The 27,286-nt window shown below is 37.3% G+C and overlaps 3 protein-coding genes and 1 long non-coding RNA gene across 10 annotated transcripts in view; 2 read left to right on the forward strand and 2 right to left on the reverse strand.

Moving 5' to 3' along the window:
- Positions 1 to 15,792, reverse strand: part of CEP89 (centrosomal protein 89) — a 44,585-nt gene extending 28,793 nt beyond the window's left edge. For 4 of the 6 annotated variants that reach the window (XM_017736415.1, XM_017736419.1, XM_017736416.1 and 1 more), the window contains exons 1-12: positions 15,650 to 15,792; positions 13,208 to 13,314; positions 11,636 to 11,791; positions 10,835 to 11,036; positions 9,446 to 9,551; positions 7,808 to 7,836; positions 6,573 to 6,627; positions 5,031 to 5,249; positions 4,507 to 4,649; positions 4,101 to 4,151; positions 2,940 to 3,023; positions 1,420 to 1,517 (exon numbers count right to left, since the gene is read on the reverse strand). In XM_017736415.1, the coding sequence (XP_017591904.1) occupies positions 1,420 to 1,517; positions 2,940 to 3,023; positions 4,101 to 4,151; positions 4,507 to 4,649; positions 5,031 to 5,249; positions 6,573 to 6,627; positions 7,808 to 7,836; positions 9,446 to 9,551; positions 10,835 to 11,036; positions 11,636 to 11,791; positions 13,208 to 13,314; positions 15,650 to 15,688 (1,289 nt within the window). In that variant the 5' untranslated portion in view covers positions 15,689 to 15,792. Of the gene's footprint in view, positions 1 to 1,419; positions 1,518 to 2,939; positions 3,024 to 4,100; positions 4,152 to 4,506; positions 4,650 to 5,030; positions 5,250 to 6,572; positions 6,628 to 7,807; positions 7,837 to 9,445; positions 9,552 to 10,834; positions 11,037 to 11,330; positions 11,792 to 13,207; positions 13,315 to 15,649 lie in introns of all 6 variants that reach the window. The other 2 variants (XM_017736417.1, XM_017736418.1) reach the window with 2 other exon arrangements.
- On the forward strand, positions 12,203 to 12,731 carry LOC108447181. Its single transcript, XR_001862592.1, has 2 exons — positions 12,203 to 12,350; positions 12,551 to 12,731. It is a non-coding gene; the product is annotated as an uncharacterized LOC108447181 (long non-coding RNA).
- A 32-nt stretch (positions 15,793 to 15,824) lies between the features above and the next one.
- Positions 15,825 to 21,326, forward strand: FAAP24 (Fanconi anemia core complex associated protein 24). Of its 2 annotated transcripts, none has more exons than XM_017736423.1 (5): positions 15,825 to 16,317; positions 16,575 to 16,736; positions 17,347 to 17,486; positions 17,801 to 17,953; positions 18,554 to 21,326. In XM_017736423.1, exons 2-5 carry the CDS (start codon positions 16,625 to 16,627, stop codon positions 18,794 to 18,796), a joined length of 648 nt encoding a protein of 215 aa, XP_017591912.1. In that variant the 5' UTR covers positions 15,825 to 16,317; positions 16,575 to 16,624; the 3' UTR covers positions 18,797 to 21,326. The 2 variants fall into 2 exon arrangements, with proteins under 2 accessions (XP_017591912.1, XP_008633563.1); XM_008635341.2 differs by having other exon boundaries at positions 15,825 to 16,312.
- RHPN2 (rhophilin Rho GTPase binding protein 2) overlaps positions 20,987 to 27,286 on the reverse strand; it is a 34,798-nt gene continuing 28,498 nt past the window's right edge. Inside the window, exons 10-15 of the mRNA XM_017736421.1 lie at positions 26,712 to 26,831; positions 26,421 to 26,615; positions 25,563 to 25,639; positions 24,681 to 24,827; positions 23,713 to 23,868; positions 20,987 to 22,447 (exon numbers count right to left, since the gene is read on the reverse strand). Coding sequence (XP_017591910.1) covers positions 22,196 to 22,447; positions 23,713 to 23,868; positions 24,681 to 24,827; positions 25,563 to 25,639; positions 26,421 to 26,615; positions 26,712 to 26,831 — 947 coding nt within the window. The 3' untranslated portion in view covers positions 20,987 to 22,195. The remainder of the gene's footprint in view (positions 22,448 to 23,712; positions 23,869 to 24,680; positions 24,828 to 25,562; positions 25,640 to 26,420; positions 26,616 to 26,711; positions 26,832 to 27,286) is intronic.

Below are 27,286 nucleotides of genomic sequence, written 5' to 3' on the forward strand. Positions count from 1 at the left end.
GTTTCTGAAGGCGCCTGCCGCACACAGCCGGGAGACGCTCCCTCTGGGAAGGGGAGAGTGGGTCAGGGTCCCCTTCCCAGTGAGCTCGGGTGTTGGAAAAGGTCCCAGTTCAACAGCTGCTCTTGTGAGCAGAAGCTCACCCACGGTAGGAGAAACAGTGAAGGACAAAAACTCCACAGTGGCAGCGAATTCTCTGGGCACCAACAGTCCGGCTCCAAAACCACACCTGTCCACTCTGATCCCGAGACCAAGAGAGCGAGCAGCTGAGCCCAGCCCCCTGACCCCCCAGCCAAAATCTTGCGGTATCTGCACTTCCAAGGGAAAGCCCCTCAGCTAAGAGACTGCAGTCAGCTGCACCCTTCCCCCTCCTCCTCCTCCCAGCCACATCTTTTGTCTCCCAAGTATCATCGTTACCATCTCTTAGGCAACAAATGGGAGAAAATTCCCTGGGAGAAAGAAAAGCAAAAAAAAAAAAGGAAAAATCCTAGCTTCCAACAACTACTTAACTTCATTATGTTTGCATTGTTTCACTTCTCAAGAACGTCGAATTCTTCTAATGCCACATTCCAATGCCATTATATATTAGTGGAAAACTGATATCATTAGCACACTGTAACGGTATGTAGCCTGCAATATCTGGGACAGAATTACATGGGCTGCAGATGCAAAACTCCACTTTCATATTTAATCTTTACTCCAAAATTATTCCAGGCATTGCAGATCAGCACTGTTCCAACAGGACAACCGTGGTGCTATTGAATCAGGGGGATGGGAAGAAGAAGAATTAGTTTGTTAGGAACAATGCATCTAGCTTGGTCAGCATACCAGAGCAGGAAGATAAGAGACCACTGATAAGGGCAGGGGGAGTCTTGGACAGACATCCTGTGCTCAACCCAAACCTAGCTCAAACCAGTCTCCAAGCTTAAACTCAGGCCAGGGGTATAAAGAGCATGCGCAGGGAGGAAAGGTGAAAAGTTCAGGACGAGGAAGACTCCTGACTTCATCGGAGGAAGACCCTTGGAGACCCCTAGCAAAGCCAACAGACAACACTGCGCAAGCGCAACGTGGATGTAAATGACTTTTGGCCTCATTTTAATACGAAGCGAGGCTGGGTGGGGCTAGGTAATGAATATGTATAGGCGTATTGGGAAACTTAATGAATATGGAACTCGTAACCCAATAAATACCAAGCTGAATGGAGCTATCCCCTGTTCGTCCCAGTGATGGAATAAACATACCTACTTTACTACTTATTTAGGAGTGGAGTCTTTTCCACTCATCACTATTAATTCTTATAAAAACAATTTGTTTGAGGGCAAAAAAAAATTTCCTTAAAAAACTTCTGTAATTTTAAAAGTTTGTATGAAATAAGCAAAATAATTAGTAACTTCTAAATTAATTTCTAGTATAATAACTTGCCATTCTGTAGGGGTAATAAAGTTATTTAATTGCTCATGCAGATCTTTATTCTCCTTCACCAACTCTTCAACTTGTGCTTTAAAATTCTTCATATCCTCCTGGAAGACAAAGGATTTAATATAAAATTCTTTATAAGTATTTTAGTTTAATTTTTACATCAACAAAAAATTTTGTAAGTACACATGCTTGGGTGCCTTCGTTCTTGTCTTAACAAAATATTATCTCACTACTCACTCATCTCTAATTCAGGTATATCATATTTGATTTCTAAGTTGTTTTATCAATCTAGTAATATTTGATTAAAAATAATACTGATATTTGACTTGTGCCACATTTTTGCAAGTTGTAGATCTTTAGAAGATAGGTTTAAAAAGCTGAATTCTGGAAATTACTGGATGATACTACCCATTTTCAGTGGGAGTGACATGGATTTGAATATGGTAAGGCAACACAGTGAATTTACAGTAATATAAAAAACCCTTGCTGTTTTCTGCTAATTTTATGGCTTAAGTTTTTCAAGGAAATACATTTATTTTTAAAACCTAGGAAAGTTCTGCTCTGAAGCATAGCTATTTTTCAACGGTTCAGTGACAAAAAAAATACTGCTAAAAAGCAAAAAAGAGTACCCATTCTTTTAATACCTAGAAGTAAGTATTCTTCTACCACAAAACCCACAAGCAGCTGGAAGGGCAGCAATACAGAGCACTGAGTTCCCATTATGAATGACAGTTGTAAATTCTTTCTACCACTGACTAGTTTACTAGTCACTGACTAGTTTTGAAAGGAATGAGAGAGATTTGTCTTTACAAACAAACTGTGGGTCTGCTGACAGGTAAAAGCCAGATACTGAGAGGTGAAAGAAACAATGGGAGGAACTCCACTGATTGATGAAAGGAGTGAGAGGGATTTGTCTTAACAGACAAACTGTGGCTCTGCTGATAGGTAAAGATAGATGCTGAGAGGTGAAAGAAGCAATGGGAAGAACCATGAATTCCATAGGAAAAGAAAAAGAGGGGGTATACATTAGAAGGGGGTCTGTATTAGGTAATTTCTGAAGTCTGTACCTCTCAAGTACCTCAGCTAATGAGGAAAGAGAGGGAGAGTGGGAAATTCGGCCAGGAAATTGGGATAAAAAGGAGGCTGCAGTCCTCTAACAATTTGAGAGACCCCAGGGGAAATGCCCCATGGCCTCTCCCTTTATTCAAATAAAGTAACAGGACTCCTCTATCTCCTTTTTGGACATAAACCTCTGGTGTTTGTGGATTAATTTTCCTGATAGTTTGCTCTATTTTTAGAGCACATCTTACATACTTACTCAGTGTAATGTGTGCTCCTAAATGTGAACAGGCTGACAAAATCAAACAAGCCAAGTAGGATAAGACAGCACAATAATTATGCATGGAAAAGTAAAACAAAGTCACTTTAAATTTTAGGCAGACAACAGCTTTGGCAATTCCCTTTAAAAAAAGTCAGTAATTTATTTCTGCTTTAGTGTATATTTTTTCCAAAGGGCAACTTGCCTCATGTTCAAGAATAAAATCTTCCTTTTCTCTTATTCTGTCTTCATACGCCAATAGAAGAGGTGACAAATACTTTGTATCCAACTTAAAAGAAAATTAAAAAATAAATACATGTAAATTAATTACAAGCCATAATTTCATCTGTATTTTTTACTGCTGCTATATACATTATTAGTTTTGAAAGCTGTTAAAGGGGTTTCAAATATGACTTGTAGACTAAAGTGCAGAACTTATACAAGCATGCAGACAACCATATGCAGAACAATGTTGTAGAAACACTTAACAGCACTGTGTTAGGAGCAAGTTTTGGAAAGGAAAAGACTGCATGCTTTACTTGCACCTTTACTTCACTAAAAAGCAGCTCTAACTTATCACACAGCAGAATGTGGATGCAAATGAATACAAAACAAAATTCAAAAGTGAATACTACTACTAAAAAAAAAATTATCCCAGATTCATTAGTAAGTGGGAAAGGAATTTTTACACTCTCAAACCTGCATCTTTAAGACTAAATACATACGTATGGGATTACTGGCTACTATGGCTAGAAAGACAGAGCAGGAGAACTTTCCCATTCTGTATAGTTCTCAGTGACAGTGAAGAAGGAAAATACAAGATCTGATTAGTATTTCAAGGAGAAATTGTTTTACATATTACAAATGCATTCCCTTTCACAGACTATTTGCCTTCCCCTTGTCAGAAATTTATAGGCTACTACTGGACCCATGACCATTCCTACAATCAGAAATATTCTGTTTCCTTTTAGTATAATCTTAAAAATAATAACAGCAAAAGATAAACAATTAAGAAGATTAACAATTAAGCAATAGATCTTGAAAGATCTTGAAGCAAACTATATGCTAGACAATTCTAAGTGAAGATGGCATTTATGATTCTCAGTGTAACAATACTTTTCAAGAGCTCAAAGTTGGTGACTATGTGCAGTTTTGTAGCTTACTGTACATTCAACTGGAACTGCACACATTCATTACAGAATTCTGCCCTACATATTTTTCTGCAACCAAAGAAATGTTCATAATATTCTATTCGTATTTGATAGTTCAGCAGAGTATTACCTGAATATTTTGATTCCAGGAAAGAAATTCTACTACTTTACTTAGAGAGGAATGAACAATTAAGTGAAAATATTACTTGACTTACCAGCCATGGTGGTGGTGGTCCTTTCATGGGTAAGCTTTTCAGCTTTAGATTCTAGATGTTTTAAAAGATACTGACATTACTTCCTGCTTTTTGAAGCACCAGCAACTGCCCACTGCAGTCCCAATTATCACCCCAAACAAGCTTAGGTTTCTAATTAGACGTGTTGCATATGTAACACATACTCAATAAAACTGGAAGTTCAGTATATTATTGATACAAAATAATACCGAATTCTTTATATTAGACAATGATAAATGCTTATTCTAAATTATTTTAAATTTCAGAAAAAGCCTGTGCAATTTGTAGACTGTGGAAATTTGGAGAAAACAGTCATAAAAACTCAAAGATTAAATAACAGACAATGGGACATTTCAGTAGAAACTGCCCTGATAACCATGATTCTCACCTCTTCTTGGGACAATGACCTGAATTTAGTTTGATAGCGACTTAATTCTACATTTAAACGATGGACCATCATTTTCAAAGCGTCATTTTCATCTACCAGGTCTTGTGCTTGCTGTCTGAGAGAAAGTAATTCTGTTGCCTCCTCTATTAAAACAAATGTCCAAAAAGAAAGTTCCATTAAAATTCAAGAAATGTTCACAATTTGATAATTGTAATGAAAAAAATTAAATAAGCTAGAATAATGATCAATAACTTCTCTCAAAATACTGTTATGGAAAAATACCATGAAAAATTACTAGCAAAAAATCCATTATATATCAAACAACCAAGCAACTTTTTTTTCTTATCATGCATGTATTCCTTGACAAAATTTGTACAAATGTAGAAAATACTGTTTGGAAACTACTTCTGCATGGATACTTGCCTACATCAATGACTTGAAACCTACTACTAGAGGAAAAGGTTGGAAGAAATTAGAAAAATCAAAACAAGATAACTACAGAATAGCTTTTATGTTTCTCCCACCTTCTCTATGTGAGTTCTCTGCAGCTTCTTTAAGTCTTCTGTTTTCTTGTTCTAGTTTCTTCAGCTTTAATTGCTGTTCTTCTATGTGCTGTTTTGTTCCCTCAAATTCTTGGACCACAGCTTGGTATGCCTTGTTCAGAGACCAGTTTTCTTGTTTTAGTTTTCTGAACTTTTCTTTGATTGTATTTTCCCATGCTTGCCTTGGCTGAACAGACGCATCTGTAGTGCCACAGTACAAAGTATTTAAATGCTATCCAGACTGCAATAGGAGTTTCAGCAAATTACAATCCATTTTTTTCTAATATTAGCACTATATATGTATATATATATAGTAAGATCTAAATCAGCTCATGGCTCCCAAAGGATAAGACTGGAAAGAATAAAAAAAGTGGATTTGGAAAGAGAGCTGTGGAGTAGCTGCAAGTTCCCATCTTTTCTCTCAGACACCAGAAACACTCCTTCTTCAAATGGAAAAGATCATGTCAGCAGATCTCTCTCTCCCAAACATCAGTGACTGGAGAGGTAAAACTGAAATGTCCACTGCAATAAGCAAAGTGTTTGTGCCCTGCATGGACTAGTCAGTATTCTTGATCCCTACAAATTTTAATTACCTATACAATGAAAGCTTTACATTCCTTCCCACTGAACAGCTTCAATGTTAATGAACAGAAGTCACTGAACAATTCTTATAAAAGTAAACTTTTAGATAATCTGCAAAACTGTGGATATATTGTTGCATCAGTAATAATGGATCTCACTTCCAAGTTTTCCTTTCCATCTGTATAGAGTAAATAGCTGAAATGAAGGCAGAGATTTTACCCGTACCAGCACAATCTAACAGCATACAGGTATCAATACAACTAAGTATAGGACAGTTCCTTAGTTCCCTCATATATATGAAACCCAGTACAGGGCTATCTATTTTACTGATGATGTGTAATAACTTCAGGTGTTCAGTACTATCTCAGGCAATTCTGGCCACTGTTAAATTCCTGTGAAAAGGCGTAAGATACTTGGACAGCACAGACACACATAAAACCCCATGAACTCGTAATAGGCACATTTCCCATCATGAGACACGCAGAGCTCAGAAGTACTGCACCTGAAGTTGCAAATTAGCTGAAGGTAGGCCACGTATCTCGTGACTGTATGTTTACATTTCACAATTTCAATTGTGATAGGATACTTAATGGTGACATCTTCTAGTGTAGATTGAACTTAATGTATTGGAGAGGTCCAATATGACTTTAATTTCATTACATCATTTCACAATCATTTATTTACTTTAGACCTCAAAAGTCACTCAGATGGGAAAATAAAAACAAGTCTAAACCACCTAACATAAAAAGTCTGAAACTATCGTTTTTAAACATATCACAGAGCACTTTCTCATCTCTTGTACAGGAAAAATACTTTCACAAACACACACACACACACACAAATTAGGCTTAGAGAATACAACCAGGAAAATGTGTTTTCATATACGCATGCATATTAATGAAGTGAAAACGTGTAGTGAAGTCATAGAAAAATCCAAAGTACCTGGGGATGGTGGAAGTTTCTCATGTACCAGATTTTCAGCTATTAATTTTTCCTCCTAGCAGAGAAATAAAAAATGAGACAATTTGCTTTAACAGCATTGCTACTGGAGAACTTAAGAAATAAAACTTTTGAAAGAGTTTCTTTTATATCAACAAAACTGAAGGTTGGATTCACTGCTGATACTACACAACTTATCATTTACTCATCTGGACATCATTTTGTCACTTATCATTGCCATCAGTCACTTGTAGACACCTGAAACTCACTATTATCCTTAGTTGTCAGAAATGTGCAGTTGTCATAACCATTTTTTTTACGGCTGACATAAAAGTCACATAAACACAAACCTTCTTGACAAAACAGGAAGGGTATTCTTCCCACTTGTTAGTTTGTATAAAGTATGACTTTAGACTAGTCAATTATGACAGTCCCTAACTGCGTATCAGCAAATCAATTAAAATGTAAAATGTTTTTTGAAGTTGAAAAACTTTGTTCTTGCTTTGCTGGAAAAAACCAAAAGCATTTGTACATTTTCAGAAGGCTTTTTCACCAGGAAAGAATTACAGTGTCATTTATATTAATGTATTTACTTGAGGTGAAGGTGATACAGAGACTTTCTCCCTGTTTTTATGAAACAGTAATGAAGTTTTGTAAGGATATGCTGTCATGTAATTTAACACACTGATGATACTGAGTGACACTAGTGACTTAATGAGACAAAACTCATGAACAATTTCAAAGAAAAATAAATGTGGTCAAGAACTTGTAGAAAAAAGTTATGATTATAATGAAAGAACTGACCGTTTTAATAAACAATACTTTAGCAACTTGATCTGAGAAACTAAATTTTTGGGTATTCCTTTTCAAGCTTATGAAAGCAGTCAGATCAGCCCAAATAGAAAACTATAGAAAAATGTGGTGAAGTCAGGTTCAGAATTTGAAAATTATCAGTGTGAGCTCTCTCTTGCTCACATGCTGTCTCTCATTCTCAGATTCTTTCTTTCACATGAGGAGTAACAGAACACATACTATAAAAAAACCCTCAACAACTTTTGTATGGCCTATTTACCTATACAGTTGCATTTTTTCAAAAGGAATGATTAGCCATTCTTGTACTCCAAAAGAAGATTCTGTAGTGGCAATAAATTAGTTTTCTGTGACTGTGAATTTAGCAGCTTTTTATGACACCCTATTTTCCAAAATGCATCCTAAATCAAGTTTTATTTAAGTCTTACCTTTAAATTCAAGCCCAGATGTTGGTCTTCTGTCAAAGAAAAACAGATCTTTCAGTCAATTAAAAATTATTTTAAGTCCATAAACTGTAAGGGTTCACAAGGATATGTATGCACACATATTATACATGCAAATAAATGTAAGAAAGTCCTCCCCAAACCACAGATTAGATCACTAACTTTCCATTCTCTCTTTCACGGTGTATCAGGACACTGATGTGAGACCTCACTTTACCTCACACTGGATAGATGCAAGTGTAGAAGAAACGAAGCTGTATTGTTGGCTTCCGTTGTAAGTTCAGAATTTGACTGAAGAACAAATGAAATATTTTCATTGATTTTACTGGACTTGAATCCTGTTGCATCTCTGAACAAAGCAATTGTAATTCTGACAGCTTTCAAGACCTGCAGCACTTACTATGTAGAAAAGGGATTAGAAACAGTGTATATATCCTGTATTTTTTCAGTTTAATGCCTCACTTCTCAAATGATTTTATCAAAGCAACCCATTCTTTCTGAATATTGTTCTCTATAAAACTTTTCAAATTACTCCACCAAACTAATACTGAAAAAATGCTGGGATCCAACATACAGAAAATTTAGAGACACAATTTTTTTCAAAATTGACTCCGTTTTGCTTCCTCTTTCCTATCCACTAGCTACAGAGTGCTACCATCCTCTGTAAAAACTGCATTTTCCAGCTCTGAAATGAATTCTTATTTCCTTTTCCCGATTTTAAAATAAAAGACAAGATAATTATGCAAGAAAACTTCTATACAAGTACATTGGTCTTGGTCTATTGTTATAATTATTTTCTCCACAATATTTTATTGTTACAAGAAAATAGCCCAATGACAGGTCCAGTAATAACCCAAATGTCCCTAATCTAATGAAATTACTTATTTAAAAAAAATTATTTGTGAAGCTTAACAATTCAGATCTTAGGGTGATAGCCTGAGACTGATGATCATGCTTATTTCTCTATTTTGAAGAAACGTCCTCTCTGACCTGATGTACAATTTTAAGGCCCAGACCTTAAAAGACAGCAATAATGATACAAATTCTGTAGAAAGGATAAACAACACTACTATCACACCATCTGATTATTAAAAAACTCAAAAAGTTTTTGCTACTGTTTTTCAGGCATGCCATTTTTTCACACAAGTAAAATTACTGATGAAAAATGTCTTCCTCTATCTCTAGCTTTCTTTTTTTAACATTGCTAGTTTCTATAGTCTCTGCTTTTTTTCCTTTTTTTTTTTTTACACAGTAACACTCCAATAGGTTCCAGAGTACAAAAGTGACTGCTTCTGGCACATATATCAACAAAAATAGCAACAAAAATAGTAGAGAATGACTGTACTTGACAAGACAGAGTTCACAAAACTTTCCTCCCTGCCCCCTCATTTTACAGTGGCTGACAGTTCGTTCCACAGTGAATATAGACCAATCTTTCCTCTTTATGCAGGTTTTTAATTTTCTGTAACTATTAGAAATTGCGAAGTATTTAGTAGCATTTCTTTAATTGCCCTTTTAAAAAAGGAATATAACATTACAATATAGTATTAAATTTATTTATTAAAAAGTTATTTTTCCCAATGGAAATGGTATGGCATTTTGTCTTAAAGTAAATTTACTTACCTTCTATTTGCACACTTGACTTATCCACCACCACCTGACACTCAGTTTCATGGGAAGAAACCCCCTTCTTGTCAGCATTAGGAACAGGAGATGGTGGAAACTGTTCCTATGTAAAAATAAGACAAACCTCTCTAAATCATGAGAGCACTGTTAAAATAGCCCATGTACCTTGATATCTGTATGAAACATTTAGTGTATTAACGTCCCTGTCACATTTAGAATTGTTCACTAATATTTTAAGATAATAAATGATAAGATTTACTTCTTCTCTTGTTGTTGTTTTCTTGGGGGTTTTTTGTGGTTTTTTTTTTGTGGTGGTAGTGGTGTTGTTTAGGACTTTATGTAAATAAAATCTAGCTTTACAATGATCAACAGGAGGTTAGCAAGTATGATAGTGATTAGTTCAAGGGCAAGTATTCTCTTGTTCGGTTACAGGAGTCCATGAAATTATTCTGTCTGCTTGTTTGCTGTGGCATACCTAATCTTGATCTTAATAAAAGATCAACCATTTATCTACTATATCACAGCAGTGAGGGATTAATTAACCATTTTTAACATTATCCTTGCTGGCTTTCCCACTGATCACATACCAGCGTTCCACATATTCTACTCACACCCCTTTTTTTTTTTTGTTCCGTCCCCTTCCCTCCTCTTACCAGCTACTGTTTCTTCACCTTGTGGTGTTTTTTGATTTCTTTCACATTTTGGGATTCGTGATGTACATTATAAGACTGATATAATGTACATTATATGACTGATAAGTCAGTCTACTTTACTAGTGCTGGGTTTTTTTGAAGAGGCATTTTTTAAGAGATCTTTCATTGCCTTTTTCCTACTCAGGTACTTCTTTGTGTTTGTTAAATTTTTGTATCATTTTTGATTTAACTTTAAATGTGCCTTAGGAGTATTAAGTTCATTGCTGGTTGAGACAATCCAAAATTATAGCATACAAAAATCTCCTGGTCTTCAAGACAAGGTTAATTTATTTTGTTCAATTCTGAATCTCCCTATAGGTCTGTGCTCATTAGCACAATCCTGAACCATTAACTAAGCCTTCACCATTTAACAGTAAAGTTACTAGTGCTTTTAACAAATCATCTACTATGTAAGTACCATGCTCAATATAAGTTACTGGACATTTTACAAGACTAAATTACGCATGATGATTATATACAATACCAGTGCGCTCCTAATAACCAGAGGCAGAGACTCTGACAACCAACAAACCTACCTAACTCATGTAAGAGTAAATGAATCACAAAAGTTAGCATGAAATAAATATTGAATAAACATCTGAAGAGTAAGAAGAGAATACAAAGTATCCAAAATATTAACGTGCATTAACATATTACAAGATGGTAAAGGAACTAATGCATTTAAAAATCCTACCTTTTTAGTTTTGCGGGGAACAGCATACATAGCTTTGGTGCTAAAGCTTCCTTCCCTTTTCTCATTACTCTGACAGCTGGACTCTGCCTCTTTTTCATCATCTGAAAGATATGTATCCATGTCCTCATCTTCACCATAATTGCCTGGTATTTCCAAGGACTGTAGAGGAGATCTGTCACAACCATCAAGTCTCCAGTTAGATCTGCAAAAAAGCAATTTAATGCCTGTTTCAGCACTGCTTACTCTTCAAAAAACCCTACACTAGTAAAGTAGAACCATCAGTCTAACAATGTACACAAGTCCAAAGAGGCAGCTATCTAAGCTTCCGTTAGCTGCAAACAAGGAATGTAGTCTATGTATGCTCTAAACCAGACAATTAACACTGGTACTACCTTTTCCTCTCTATCTTAAAAAGACAGATTAGAGATAGAAGGTTCCTAATTCTACCAAAAAGACAATTTGAAATAATCATTTTAGCACAAAGGAAGTATCTTACATGTAATTCAGGTGATTCCTCAGTTCATCATATTTTGTAAAATTGATCATCATTTGACAGAAATAGTGCTTTACTTATGACTGTTGTACAATCCAAATCTGCCTCTCTGAAGATTGTATGTGTGACACCACTTTACAAGAAATGGAATAAGGATTGTTAGACACTTCAAACTCAATTTATGATGCGGTAAGAAAAAAGTAAGTAGATGTAACAGCAGGAGTTGCTGTCACTCTTTGGTAAAATTGATCATTGACAGATTCCATTGCTAATGTAAGGTATCAAACCAGAAAGTATACACACACTACCCTATTCTGAGCTCTGTGACTGTTGCATATGGCTCAAAACATTCTTGTTCCAAGTAGGTTGAATCACTTTCAGAAAGTGATCGCTGCCGAGGCTGAGGAATAGCAACAGTGCGCCCTGTTAGTGCTGTTGCAAGGATAGCTGCTGCTAGAGCAGACCTGGAAGAAAACAGAAAAATGCAATGAAGCAATTCTGATGCTTTCTCTGTGCTCCACATTTTATATCTTTTCCTATGCAAAATGTCTTCACTATTTAAGCAAAGCAAACTGTTCACAGTTAACAAGCATAAATACCACTGAATGCTATGGGACTGGTTATAAACTATTACCTCCCAAAGTAAAGCACAAAATGGGGCAAGCTATTGTAATGCAGCTATCCAAGAGTAAGGTACAATACCTATTGGTTTTCCCAAATCACATGCATGAAAATTATGGAATATACTGAGTTACTTTCCCAAAATTCACATTAATAATTTACAGTATTTAGCATTCACTTTAGCCATAACAATACTTTAGCCATACCAAAACAGTACAAAACAGTACTGGTGTTGTACTGAAAACTTGTTCCATATCCTGCTATTTTGTCTCCATTTTTCCCTACTCTGAACCTTTTACTGATGACTCTGAAGTTGTTAATAAATGTTGGCATACTGCAAACCAGGACAAGCATACATAAACAAAAGTGCCTATTTGTGGGATGCTATGGAGTACAGAGAAGGTTATGATGAAAAGGAAAAACAACCTGGTGTTGTACTGAAAACTTGTTCCATATCCTGCTATTTTGTCTCCATTTTTCCCTACTCTGAACCTTTTACTGATGACTCTGAAGTTGTTAATAAATGTTGGCATACTGCAAACCAGGACAAGCATACATAAACAAAAGTGCCTATTTGTGGGATGCTATGGAGTACAGAGAAGGTTATGATGAAAAGGAAAAACAAGTAGTAATTAAGATTAAAGCAGTGAAATGCTGAGAACTGTAAAATGAATGACAAGAACTAGAGGCCAAAAAGGAAGAAGAAATTAACTAGAATTAAGTAGGAATGTTACAGACACTAGGAAGATCATGGAAAACAACCAGAATTGAACTAAATGCAGAGAAAACATAGAATAAAAACTGTAAAAACTACAACTTTAAAGAAAAATAATCTGCCTTTTTCCAAGCCAGTGTGGTTTTACATGCCAATTTTTTAAGTCCCTGGTACGGTAGCAAGGTTTAATTTATGTTTTTCTAATGGGCTAATATTTCCTGACTCACAGCACTAGTGCTGTGCAGTCCTACACACTACTGTAGCAGCCAAATTAAAAATTACACTAACTTTAAAGAGTCCATTCGTCTTTAATTGACTCAGATAAGTTACATGTTCATAATGGTCACTGTCTTGAATATTTACCATGCTTAGGAGTGGGGAAAAAAGTTGAGAGTAGGAAACTGCCCCCCTTAAAAATATATTATTTTTATGAAAAGTTTTATGTAAATATTGCAGGGACATGCAAATCTTCTAATCAGGCTTTTCTAGTATGCTACAATACTTGATGAAGCAGGGAAAAAACAATCAAAACATCAGAACATACCTGGGCCTTTCTGGAGAAGGGTTTGGACTACGAGGGGGAGGGGTGCGGGGAACTGCAGGTTTAGGAGCTATGGTAGCAGCAGGGACCAGGCCATGAGCTATATGTTTCTAAATGATTTAAAATAAAATTAGTTGACAATGACTTTAAGGATTACAGTGAAAAAAACCACAGAACTGAATGTGCACAAAAACTAACTATGCAAAATAATATAAAAAGGAAGAACAACTACATGCAATTAATGTAAACAGAAGACTTGAAATGGCATTTCATTCCCCTTAAAACCAGAACCCCGCATAAAGCTGGCAAGTTCATTTAACATTTATGAACAGCTGCTCTTGAAGGTTAGAAATGTAATTTACATGAGACCCATGAATGTATGTTTTCTATCCACTATATAACAATTTGCAAAACCAGAATTTTAACTTACCATTTCTTCCTATATATATACAAGAAAAACAGGACTAGAAAATAACTTTTTTCAAAATATCTGAATGCTGCTTCAGAGTAACAATATTGGTCCCCCTCTTCTAGAGTTTGTCAATCCTCAGTCATAGCAGCATGAGATGGAAAAAAAAACCCCTACCACTAAGTCTTGCAGTCAAAGGTTCAACCTTAGTTTAAAAAAAACCAAAACAAAATGAATACATTTTAATCGGAAAACACAGTAATTTTTTTAAAAAATAGGATAATATTAAATACCAGCTCAGAAAAACTGGGACCAGAGTTCCTACAAAAAGTACTGTGAAGGGAACCATATACTGGTTGAGGTTGGAAGGGAGCTCTGGAGATTGTCTAGTCAAAGTTCCTGCTCAAAGCTGGGTCAACTACGAGAGGATGGCTTGGGATCCTGTCCAGTCATGTCTTATGTATCTCCAACCTGGTCCAGCGCTGAACCACCTCACAGTATTTTATTATTATATTTAAGTTGAATTGTCTGTGTTTGAGTTTGTGGTCACTACCTCTTGTCCTCTCTCTAGGCATCAGAAAATACTATGCCATAATAAAGTCCATCGCCTTCGGACAGATGTTACTTTTTTATGGAGTGAAACAGGCTAAGTTCCTGCTATTTCTGCTACAGATCTTTCTTCCCCCAATTATTCTTTAATTCACTTCTCCAACAGGAGAATGAAGATGCAAACTGGGAAATATTTCTGGTTTTGCACAAAGGAACATCAAATGATTAAATGGTGCATTAAAAGATTCTCTTTTTACTCAGTTTTGAAACTGCACTGCTCCCTAATTCTGCATGTCTGTCTGGCATACACCATTTCATTTACTACAGGCTGTTGACTGTAGATACGACTATGACTGACCCTACTATGACTACCAAGGAACACAGCTAAAGCCGAAGTCATTCCACGGTAAAAGTGTAACAACAACATAAGATAAATACTTCCATTCTAGTAATAAAAAATAATTCAGTTAGTTCAAGTGATTCGGCCAAATTGGTCCAAGAGACACTTCCGAGGCAAAATCCAAGAAGCGGGTATTTGCTTTGTTCAGTGTGCTGTCTATGCGGGGATCGCTCCTTCTAACATGCACACACCCCAGGCACACGGCAGATTACAATATAAGGTTGCACAGTCATATGCATATTCATTTATTCATATTCATCATTTTCCCTAGAAAAGGTGTGGTTATGCAAACTGTTTCTTAGAACTCGCTATTATCACTACACGGAGCGCAGGCCCAGGGCTCCCTGGTGGCCGCCCTGAGGAAGGCTCAGTGGGCATTTGATGAAGGCTGAACGTCTTCCTCGCTCTGCACTTTTCACCCTTCTTTCCTAAGCATGTGCAGTCTCTTACTAGCTGTTCCAGCATTTTCTTCACTGGATCTAGCAAGTTTCTGTTCCCTATCTTTTGCCAAGTTACTCAGCCAGCTCTACATTGGTTACAATGTATCTTATTCTAGCCTCAGTATACCCAAGCATGCCTAAGTACAATGATTTTAACCCTTTCACAAGCACGTTGGAAGAGAACACCCGCACAACTGCTGACAACCCTACAGCCTTTGGCTGCTCTGAGCCTTCGATCAGAAGGCTTTATCAGTTCACTTTACAGCACTGAACGTGTTCTTCGAGGATCGCCTCGGCAAGCGCTGGGAGCGAGCGCGCTGCACTGCCAGCCCTGGCCAGCGCCCAGAGCTTCCCGGAGGGGAGGGCGCGAATCCCCCGCCCCGCCGAAGCTCGGCGTTTCTAAAGAAGCCGGGCAGGCCCGGGTCTGAGGGAAAGGAACGCACCAGCCCCCGGACACCATTTTGTCTTTGCTGCTTAGGTTTCATTTTTCTCCCCGATTTTCACTTCAAACTGCTCAGTGATCACCGGCATCAGCCGCGGGGCACAGCCGCCTGCCCCGGGGACCGCCCCTCCTCCCACTCGCGCACAGAACCCTGCTGTCCCCACTCACGAGAACGGAGCCCCACGCTAGGCGGAGCGATACTCACGAAGGGGCCCCTCCGACCTCTCCTGAACAGGAACGCCATCGGAACGGGACGGCTCCAACCACTGCCTCTACGGCCGCTCCCTCGTCCCGTCGGTCGCCTCTCGCTCCGCGATCCCCCGGTAACAGCTCCCCGGCGGATTTGCTGCGAGCTCGCACTTCTCCAATCAGCACGCGCCTTACTCACCCCCCGCTCGGCCTTAGCGACCTGCCCGTGGCGGGGCCCGCCCGCTTCCCCTTCCTCATTCGCTCGCGGCCCGCGGAGCTCTCGCTCCCGATTCGCGGCCAGCGCTGTCGCTCTGTTGTCTCCTGCCGGCCGCGCCTCTGGGCGGCTCAGCGCGGGAGCGGCCGCGGCCCGTGAGGTCTCTCCTCGCCCCTCAGAGTGGGCCGCGCTCTGCGAGTGGTTCGGTGTGCGTGTCTGTGTGTTTGCGGTGGTACCGGCTTGTCTGTGGTGCTTGTCCTCAAATCATGCCTTAGTCTCCCAATTCCCCTTAAAGTCAGAACACCGCGTAAAGCTGGCAAACCTGAAAATAATCTCTCCAAGCAACTACCTTTTAATAATCCGTCTGGAGACTTCGGCCAGCTGAGGGATGGAGGTGCCTCTGGAGTTGGCTTTGCAATTCAAGAAGATTTTCTCCCAGCAAGAGTGGATGAAGGCACGGAAAAGGCAATGTGTGTTTTCTCACCATCTATGTGTTTTAATTCTGGCGTTTTTCAGATTGAGTGGTAAAGCTGAAACTGGAATTTGCAAGGCAGCAGCCTGTATTAAAGTGAACGGAGTTGCTGGCCGATTTTGATATGCTCACCTTAACTGTAAGGACGCTTGAGGAAGGAGATAGTGTCTCTTCCAGAATATTATATCCTAAATTTAGGATTAAAATGTATAAGCTTGGAACAGGCTTGTAAAATGTGTTGCTATTTTTCCACAGTTCTTTCTAAGGTGTAACTGCTACTGAAGGAGGGTTTTAAAGGAGGTCTGATGACAACAAAAGTGAACTTTCCTGTAACAGCAGGATCTATAGTTGTCCCTTACGGGCACGTGATTGGAAATGAGAAGTGGAGAGGCTCAGAGGTAGCCCAAAGGCTACAAGGTAAGTACAAGCAAATTGGAAGAGGAAAAGCAAGTCAGGCAAAACATTCCCCTCTATTGCCCAGTAACGTTAAGAATGGCTGGAATATGCTTTACTCTGTGCCTGACTGGTCCCATATGTGTGGTACAGACTATGTTAGCAGGCTGAAAGATCCCGTTTGTTTGCCGTGTATTTATGCGATCCGCTCAGTTTTCATAGTTGCAGAGCAGTGTTGGGAAGCAGCAGAATCTGCTATTGTGGGCTTTGTTCTCCACTGAACTCCCTTGAATTTACACGTATACTCTGCTACTGTCTTGCTGGCACAACGAACTAAATTATGATGATCCCTTCAGAAAAGCATGTGATATTTTTGTTCAAGTCCAGAGTTCACTGAGCAGCTCTAGTAATTTTAAATCTCTAGATTGGAACTGCTATTAATTGGCATTACTAAAGACATGACACAGTAGTTCAGACTGCTTGTAATAGATTTACTTGAAGGGAAAAAAGGCTTTTTATAAAGTTCATTATGAAGTCACTAGAATTATTGACACTTTAGGAAGGTTGTGCTGTGAAGCAATTATTACTATATTTTTAACTACTGTATTTTTTCTTCTAACAATCTCACCTTAAGGGAAAGTTAGACTCATCTTTGAAGGTGGCTTGGGACTGGTGGACTTTCATCTTTCAAACAGAACTTGCATTCTATTTATTTCTGAAGCAGATTTGGTTGCAGGGGATGAATTCAAACGAAGATTGGTTAGGTTTAGAAAGGTAAGTGCTATATAAAGAGAAAAGGAAAAGTTTCCACTTGGTATTTGTTTATTCCACGCTTCTGAAGACATTCTTCTTGTGTTTTTTTTCAATTCCAGTGGAGCTGAACTTTTGGGATAATTTTCACCTGAAAATTGAAAAATTCTGCAGCTGTGTGATAATGCTGTATTAAACCTCAGTCCTGCTGCTGCAACTTATGTTCTTCCTCTGATTTGCTATTAGGCAGCTCATACTTGAAAGAATTTCTCTCTGTTACATTGCATCAGCTTGTCATTAACAAGGTTTTTTCTCATTTTTTTTTCCTTTCAATACAGGCCAGCAGTCTTAGGGGAATTGTAATTGTAGAGAAAACCCAAATCAGTGATCAGTACTACTTAGGAGTACAAAAATTTGTTGTACTTGAACTTGGAATAGTGTTGCTTCCTGTGGCAAATCAAGGAGAAGCTTCTCAGCTTATTATTCAACTAGTAAGTTTCTGTGTTATATTAATATCTGGGATGTATAGGAAAGTAGGTAGATCTCATCAATGATCACTCATTTCGGAGAGAATACAGAGGATCTTAAAGGAACACAGTATCATTTGAATGTAAGGAATAAATCTTCTGCAACAGTGATATGATTTCCAGTTCAGTGGAAAGAAGGCTCATTTGGGAACAAAGAAAAAAGATTGACATTTGCCCAATGCTACCTAGTGGCACCTCAGTACCAGATTAGATTTAAAAAATCCAGGATCATATTCTTCAATGTCAAAACCAACTTGAGATTTTGCTTTCTCTAAGGCTAGGGAAACTGTTTTTAAATTGTTTCTTTTTACCCTTTCTCTGACTGCATTAAAAAGGTGACAAAAATAATTGTTTTCATTTGTTGTTGCTATTATGAAATGGTTTGTTTCCTAGTAAGATTTTGTCAAACTGCATCCAATAAGGGAGCACACCTAAGGAGGGAGCTTGTTTTTAAAACTCCCTAGTGATTGCATTGAACTGTTTAGAGATGAAGCTATTTTAAACCCTGGAAGCAGCACTCTGGCAGAGGCGCTGGGTGTCGCTGACAGCTCTCTTTGGCTCCAGGTGCGAGAGCAGAGCAGGGATCACGGCGCTAACCCCTTCCTTCGCAAGCAGCGTGCTCAGCTGGCAGAACCGGCAGTGCTCCAGGCAGTGCAGCAGATACCCGGAGTTGGGAAAACCAAAGCTCTGCTTTTACTGCAACGGTTTGGAAGCATCCACCGGCTTTGTAACGTATCCATCAATGAGCTTGAGGAAGTAGTTGGACAAACAGTAGCACAACAAATTTATACTTTTTTACGTTCCTGACGCGCATGTGCAGTGGTCTTTTGCAAAACTTGGGTTTTTTCTTCTGAATCATAAAATTTTGGGTTTAGTAATCACATATTATAATTTCCATAATCATGGCTAGCAGCAACTGGTGGATGTTGACTAATTGTTTAGACTCTGATGCTTCTTTTTTACATCTGCTCTGTTCATATAGATTAAGCTGTGAAAATTGCCTTGGAGAGAAGGCTGTAAAGTATTTTGCATCTATCTGGAACAAAAAACCTAAGAAAGCTGTCTTTTTCAGCATCTGTGTTAAAAAATGGAAGAGCAATATGCTTGCTTACTTTGGTCTTCCAGAACACCATATGAATATGTGCATAGTAACTTCTCAGTAACTGGAAATATGTTACATGCTTTTAAAAAGTTAGCATATACTACTTTACAGTAACATCTTTGATTTGTAACCTTTTGGAGTTCTTTTGGAAAGTCCTACTGCAATACAGGTTTGACTTTACACTAATTTATGTCTCTCGTTACCCCTCCAGTTCACAGGATGTTATCAAATTTATTCCCATCTGATATCCAAAATCTTTGTTAATTCATGTTGTCCTTTTGAATATAGGTTGGGCTACTAATAATAAATTGCAAAATACTTGGATATATTAATTATAACTTCTAATATGTTGATTATACTATCAATTATACTACAATATACACTATGAAGGAAATAATAGGGGAAGCTTTGAACAGAATTCATACTACTCTTCCAGTATTAATATTTTGAAAATTTATTTGTGAAGAGGATTGGTTTTCCTGGCAGTTTCCATTTTTTAAAAGTTATATTCTTATCCTCTTTTCTAAGGGTAGAATTGCCTTTTTCCTTGGGGAGGTATGTGAAAAGCATCTTTCATACCACTTGGGAGTTTGGATCACAGCAGGAAAGCAGCTCAGTAGGATTTTCAACTCCCTTTTGTGGGAGCCTTGGCACCTCTGTAAGTCATCTCTTACACTGGTTAGCATGGACAGCCGATAGACCTGTTTTTTATATTGATTCTGTCCTTGGGATGAAAATTTGTCTGTAACTTAGATAGTTATTTCATTTAGTGAATAATAAACATCAGAATTTCCAAAAGTACAGAAAAAGATACTGCTTTTTTTTCAGGCAACTAGGGAGTACTTAAGCTTCTTTATACATGGGTTAGCTTAGATTTTATTCCCTCTTCTCTCAAATTTTGTCAGTTTGCTATGAAGACTGGATTTCATGTCTAAAGCCATGTGGCTATTATGTTGCAAGACAAACACCTTTTTCCTATGACAAACGGCCATCTGCTCAGTGCATTAGAGTTCAGTTGAAGCAGTAACAATTACCATTAATGGAGTTAGAGGCTGAACTACTAATCTACTGCTGACCTTTCTTTTTAGGGCTTTACAGCAACATTATACATCCTTGTGGGTAGACTTGTTACAAAAATTCCTGTGGTCTGAGCAAGATACAAGGCACACACTCATTTCACTGCAAGTTAAGTTAGCTGTTGGCTACTACTCAGCGTTGACTAAATCTTTTGTTAGCTGTCAGAAAACTAAGAGTATTTCTATATATACTAAGAGTATTTGTCCAAATTTTTACTTGAATTGAGGGGTGTGTTTTAAAAAGCCAAACTTTCCTCAAGGGCAAGTGAGTGTGATGATGGGAAGGGAAAGACAGTTAATCAGGAGCTAAGAGGGAAAGTAGTTCCAGGAAGACTATCATAGTGGGTTAAGAGAAGTGAAGAGTTGGAAGGGTGATTAGTGTTACTTTGCTAAAGGTTTTGTTACTTCGATAGCAATTTCAGCACACATGTGAAGTCAATCTCATCTGTCTGGAATACTGTATGGCAGGGGTGTGCAGATCAGTATCTGACTGCTGCTGCTTGTGTGTGTAAAAACACTACTACCACTACACATAAAAAGTAACTACTAAGGATAGGCAAGTCACAAGTAATTTACAACTTATTTTTTATGCAACCTTTATAGGGAAACTAGAAATATGTTTATACTCTTTGTAAGGCAGTTGGTTTTAAACTCTTAAGTTTATATTGCACAATACAGGAACTTCTCTTTGAAGTTTCTTAGATCTGCGTAAGCAACATTACAGAAACAAACACATGGTCTGGCAACAGTAAATAGCTAAAACCTGTAAATTACACTTTATCCTCCAACCTGCAGCAGAATCAAAAAGCTACTACTAAATGACAGCATTGAATTTTTATTCATAAATAAGGGTCATCAAGATATTTACACCTACTACACAAGAAACTAAAAATAAATGACAACTTTAAAGTTTACACCAAGATGCAAATTTTTGTTTAAAGTATCTATCTCTCTACTCTGTAGATAGCAATGTTAACTAACACTAAAGTGTTAGCAATTTTCAATTAATTTCAAGAAATAGAAGATTCTCAAAGAAATGCTCACCAGTTATTTTTTGTCCCCCTCCCTACTATAGATAGAGCTTGCTCGTGAATTGTTTCAAGGGTGGAAGGATTTTTTTGTTGCATGATGTGATAGTAAATAAATATTCTGCCACTTAGCACAAGCACTTCTTTTTTCATATTTTAAAGCATCACTGCAATTTATGTGCCTTTGAATCAATATATTGTAATATGTCCATTTTGAGATTTGTTTCACAGCTATCCATTTTATCAAGGCTAGTGAGGTACAAGTCTTAAGGTAAGTAGGTTAAATAATGTTTGGAATAAAGCCTGTTTTTAACAACTGAATCTGCAGACATTTAAAATGTAACCTAAATCAGAAAAAGAAAAGAGTAAAAGCCTTTTGGAGTTCAAAAGATATTTTAAATTTTAAGCCTTCTAATTCTCTTCCAAAATTAAATTACCTATTCAGTAGACTACACCTAGTACTCTGAGGAAGCATCTCTGTATAAAAACACAACTCTGTGACGCTGCCCCTTGGCACAAGACTAGTTTCTCGGAATAACATTATTCCCTCTCACCTGTGGTTAGTTAAGATAATTCTTTAAAGTAGTGTTAAGTGATTTATTATTGACCCTAAAGTTTAAGGGCAAAATCATTCTTTAATGTGTCCCCTATTGTTTTGCATTCAGCATCAAGTTTGTAATAAATAACTCCCATCTAGCATAGTTACAAAAATCAGTCATAACTGTATTTTGAAATTCCAAAGAGTCCAGTCCTCATTGTCGGCAATTCTATAATCTACATCTAGTTATTGCATATATCCCAAACCACTTCATTCTAACCTTCAAATACTTAAGTTTTACAGTTTCTGCCAGCTTCTGACCTTCTCATGTGGCTCAATGCACAGCAAATGAAGTCAACAGTATTTATCTGAGTTTATACATATGCATATGAAGATAAAATTGATCAATATTTTCATATACATTTTAAACAAAAGTCACGTTAACAGATCCTTCTGAAAGATTCAGTACAATGAACTTTCTGTATTCAAAAGTGTGAAGGGAGAAAGCTTCTTCTTAATCTGAGAACTTCCAGCCACAGCTGAAGGAAGGCAGAGTGTACTTGCAGCTTTCTGTCTATTTTTAGTTCCCCAACTTAGAAAAGGGAGTTTTAGTGGAGCTTTCTTGGTCTGATCAATTTTATCCTCGTCCATGGCTAAACAGATTAAGGAGTATGTCTTCTGCATTCCCATAGAGTAAGTTGCACTCTTGCTATGCTGTAGGAAAAAAGAGAAGCATTGTAAGAATCAGTCATCCAAAATGGGTCAAAATTTTGACAATAACAAAAGGTTACTACTGTGCAAATAGTTTTCCAGGGCAGACTGCAGCAAGCTTTCTGTGCTAATGACATTACTAACTGAGCACAAGGCCCTTCAGAGTGCTGTGATCCTGGTATTTTGCACATGTAGACTCAAGGGTACACTCTGCAAAGCATAAAGGAACTTGTGAATCTTTTCATGGATTGTTAAACATTTACTGGCTTCTAGCATAACTATTTATACACACACTAACCTCCCTACATAGCTCAAGTATGTAGTTCTTGCACAAATCTGAAGGGGAGTCCTTTTGCCACCTTTGGACAGGTTCTATGTTGATCACAACTATAAGAGCTCTTGTGTGACATTCTCTTGGAATACCTGAAAGGCACAGCCTTCTCTTTCTTATCTTAGCTTTGCCCTGAAGGAATTTGATTCTATTCTAGCCTATTCTTTCCAGTTGCAACTTGGAATGGCAGAGGTGTAATTCCTTATTTTCAATACGGAAAATCAATTTAAACAAAACAAGAAAACCTAACAGCAGCAAGGGCACCTTAATAGCTTCTAAGGCAACACTACTCGAGTGTCTAAGCTGGCCAGGGAATGTTAAAAGCATGGAGTGGATTTAGCTGAGCTACAGGTTCTTCCACACAACTAGTAAGTTATATAGAGCTTAATATTTTTTAATCTTGTGATGACTTTCCCTTAGTCTACAGCTTCTATAGTAGCTTAGTAACTGACTAGACAGTTAAAAATCCACCAAAAAATACATACATTAATCCATGATCTAATACAAAAGTCATAGATCATTTAGAATAACAATGCACAGAAAATAAACATGTGGTCTTGGATTTTCTATTTCATTCCATTATTGTTTAATTGTGGTTTTTTCAATGCTAAACAGGGTAGTGCCTTCATCCTCTGGGACAAGTTAGGGGAAATAAACTATGTCTTCAATTTTATCATGCAATTAATCTAAGTAACTCCACTACAAAAAAGCCCACCACCCAACCATTCTTATGCAGACAGACTACTTTAGCTTGCTAGGTCGCAATGGTTTAAACAGATGGTTTAAAAGTGAACACATGTCTGAAGGCTTTAAATATTCACAGGTTGAGTGGGATATCTGACTACATGGAAGTAAATATTAATCAGGAACTGAATGCAGGCAAGTGAAAAAACTCTCGCATATCAAATCTGCAAAACATATTTCCCTCATTACATACCAAAGATGCCGCTGTATCCTGGCAACTAATAACATCAAGCTCTATGGGCTGCTTTCCCACACTTTTTAATTTTTCCAGCACCTCATTCACACCAAGCCACTTGCAATCCATGCCATCAATTGAAACAATGTAGTCACCTTCTTTTAGGCCTGCTGACTGTCAAAAAATTGGGCAAAGGTTATTATCTGGAATTATAAAGACACGTGAAATGTTTTTGTCATCATACAGTATCTGCCCCAAAGGCATTTCACTCTTAGATGCTACAAGCCCATTCTCTAGCCACACATGCACAACTTTCCCAGGTACACAAATTACCTTTTGAGTTACCATTGAAGTGATTCTGGTATTCTCAAGTGTTGGCTGTTTTTATGTTCTTTTCACTTTTCTTCTTAAGTAAATGAACCCTATGCTATGCTATTGTCCCCTACAGGACACTGCATTTTCTGCAGTGTTTTACTCTTTTCTCATTATTTTTATTTGTACTTCTGTGGATACTTCTGCCTTTTCTATAGCTAAACTGCTCATTACTACATGCTGCTTTATCCCTTTGGATTTTCCCCAAAAGAACAACATTACAAGCCAATAAAATGTTCTTGCCCCTCTTTCCTTAGGCAGACGCTACACCTTGCATTCCCTTCCCGATCCTTATTCTTGTTGCTACTTTTTAAAGCATTTATCCCTTCTAACTTCCTGAATAAGACAGGAAGTAACATTTGCTTTTATTATTTGTGACTTTTTAAGAATGAACAGAGAAAGAAATCAACTCTGTTTCATGTAATGTCAGGGATATGATTACTTCAACAATCTACAGCATATATAGCACTGAAAATGCATTCAGATTCTATGAATTGACTATACTAATATATAGAACTCAATAAATGCTCCAGACACGAGTATGAACAAGCGAAAGGTACATTTTAATGCTAGAGTCTGCAGAGAAATTGTTAATATCACACCAATATACTTACTGCTGCAGAACAAACTGGATCAAGACAATAAACCTGTACTGGTGAACCTCCTTTTAGACTGAATCCAAGCTCTCCTACTTCATTGTGAAGGCGAATGGTACGTGGAGCCGTCCATCTCTGCTTGGCTGAGAACACTGTCAGTGGGCCCTGGAGGTAACACAACAGCAGGCATATTATGGTTTACTGTCACTTACAAGCAAGCATTTCTGGTTTTGTAAGTCATAATGCTTTAAGCTCATCTAGTGTAGATTTTTACTCAGGTTAACTTCCAGCTAATTCCCCTGAAGTACTAAATCCTATTTCTTGACTGTTCAATTGCTACTTCAAACAGAGTGGGATAAAGGCAACCGCCAAGTTGTTCCAGGATCTCTATTACAGTGTGCAGAATCTTTTGGCTGCATAGGCTCTAAGGTCCTACGTTACTCCATTTCAGAGGAGATAAACTAATTCATGAAACATTGTATATTCTGATCCTAACCATAACTCCCAGTTCCTTTTGCTCACTGACACATAGACACCTGAAAGACTGGCTGTGTCACACACAAGTCACATGTTCTCCATGCCTGTCTCCACATACTATGTATTTCTCCCCCCTTTTAAGTTGTGTGCAATTATCTATTGAGACTTCATGGGACTTTTATGAAGGTTTTCAAGACTGAATACCATGCAAGCCATATAGAAATGGCACTTTTATTCTTTGCTGCTCTTGACTTATACCTCTAAAGCTAAGGGTGATTTCTCCAATAACTTCTGAAAAAAACCCAGTTACTACGGGATAATTTTTTCAGGCTATAATACCTGTGTCCCTTCCCTCATGTTAAGAGTGAATTTATAGTTGCTATCAAAATGGCAGAGGTTGGTCAGCATTAGTATGTTACATACCAGCTTGTGAAAGAAGTCTTTAACTTTCACCTTGGAAAACTGAGGAGCAATTGTTCCTACTTTATGTTCTGTTTTAGCTAAAACAAAAAGAAAACAAAGTTAAAATTAAGTATTAGTTAAGAGACATAGAAATTTATTTTTCTTGCATTCCAAGCTAGATAGGAATTTGTCCTGAATTCTTCCTAGACTGTGGAAAAATTAATTTTGGTGGGAATTTGTCAGACAGATATCAGAACTGCCTTAAAAATATTTTCAGAGCTCACAGTATCAATACAGAAAACTTTTAAAAAATCCATCTGAACAAAGCTGTGCTATTCCCATCGTTAATTTATTTCTCTTTGAGAAGTTTTTAAAACCAGCACTCATAATTTCCTACTGCTTCCAAACAGGAAAAAGTGTATGAACTGGATTAAGGTAGAAAAAAAAAAATAGCAGTCAAACTGAGTTAACAATCCAGACTAATACAAGAGTTGGGCTCAAGAAACAGTTACTACCATTTTTCCCCCATATAATTTTAACTTTTAAAGTTTCCCCATTTTCCCTAGGTCACAAGATAGTCACCAAAAAAAGCTGGATTCTAACTAACCACCATTGTTACCTACGCCAAAAAACAGTGTTGCTTGAGACAGGAACACTGTAAAACAGTTCTAACAAAATATATTGATCAAAATATATTGATCTGTGATTGAGGAAACGTAAGAAATCTGAACTCTACAAATGTAGAGTATATGCTTACACATTATTTATGTGTGGAAACATATTATATATGTATTCATATATATAAATTAAAGGCATATCCCCATGAAAGCATATTCACGTATGGTTAGACAGCCTTTATTTCTGGCTGTGTACACTTACGGAGTATATCTGGAGCCTGGGTTAGACTTAGAAAATCATCTTCTGTCTCTTGCTGAGCATATTTGAAAAGTGAACGCTTATGTGCAGCTGTCAGAACCTCCTGAAGAACCTCAATGTTTCGAAGCTTTTTGCATAGCCCACAGACTCTTAGAGCTTCTTCATGGTAAACAATGGCTTTGCGTAAATGTGCTTTCCCTGAAAACATTAGAAACCATTGGTTGTCATCCACAGACAATAAATACAAGGTAATTTTCAAATTGCAGCTAGTAGCTGTGTGAAACTTGCAGTTACCTAATTGTTTTCTCTGAACTTTGTCCTTTAAAACAGCAAGAACCATCAGCCCTTCAGGCACACAGTCATACAGCTGGGACAAAGCTTTCTCCTGCTGATCTTTGTCATCGCTGGGCTGCACTGTAATAATGGATAAAAAACATTAACCATACACATCTCTTTGTCTCCTGTTCCTTTACGTGTATTATTGTGTAGTTATTACTACATTCTCTCCCAATGCAGTATAATACTTATATATGTGTATATAAATATATAAATTTTAGTTTTGGTTTGATCATCTACAATATGCAAGTAATACTTACATGCCAGAACATATTGATAAAATCTGAACTATTTAGTAGCATATAATGGATATAACTTTTCTTTTGTTTCTGTAAAAGTTAGTTTATTGAACTTTCACATTTTTCTCAAAAAACAAAAAGAGCATGGCCTCTTTTGAATGGAGAAAATGACCACAAGTTAACATATATTGAAGCACCAAAGTTCTTGTCTCCAAGACTTATCCACAGACCAAATTATAGCTGTTGGTGCATTTATTATTTTTATTTATATGAACATATAAAGAAGTATGGTTC

Source organism: Corvus brachyrhynchos, unplaced genomic scaffold, assembly GCF_000691975.1.
Source record: "Corvus brachyrhynchos isolate BGI_N302 unplaced genomic scaffold, ASM69197v1 scaffold646, whole genome shotgun sequence".
Classification (NCBI taxonomy): Eukaryota; Metazoa; Chordata; class Aves; order Passeriformes; family Corvidae; genus Corvus; species Corvus brachyrhynchos.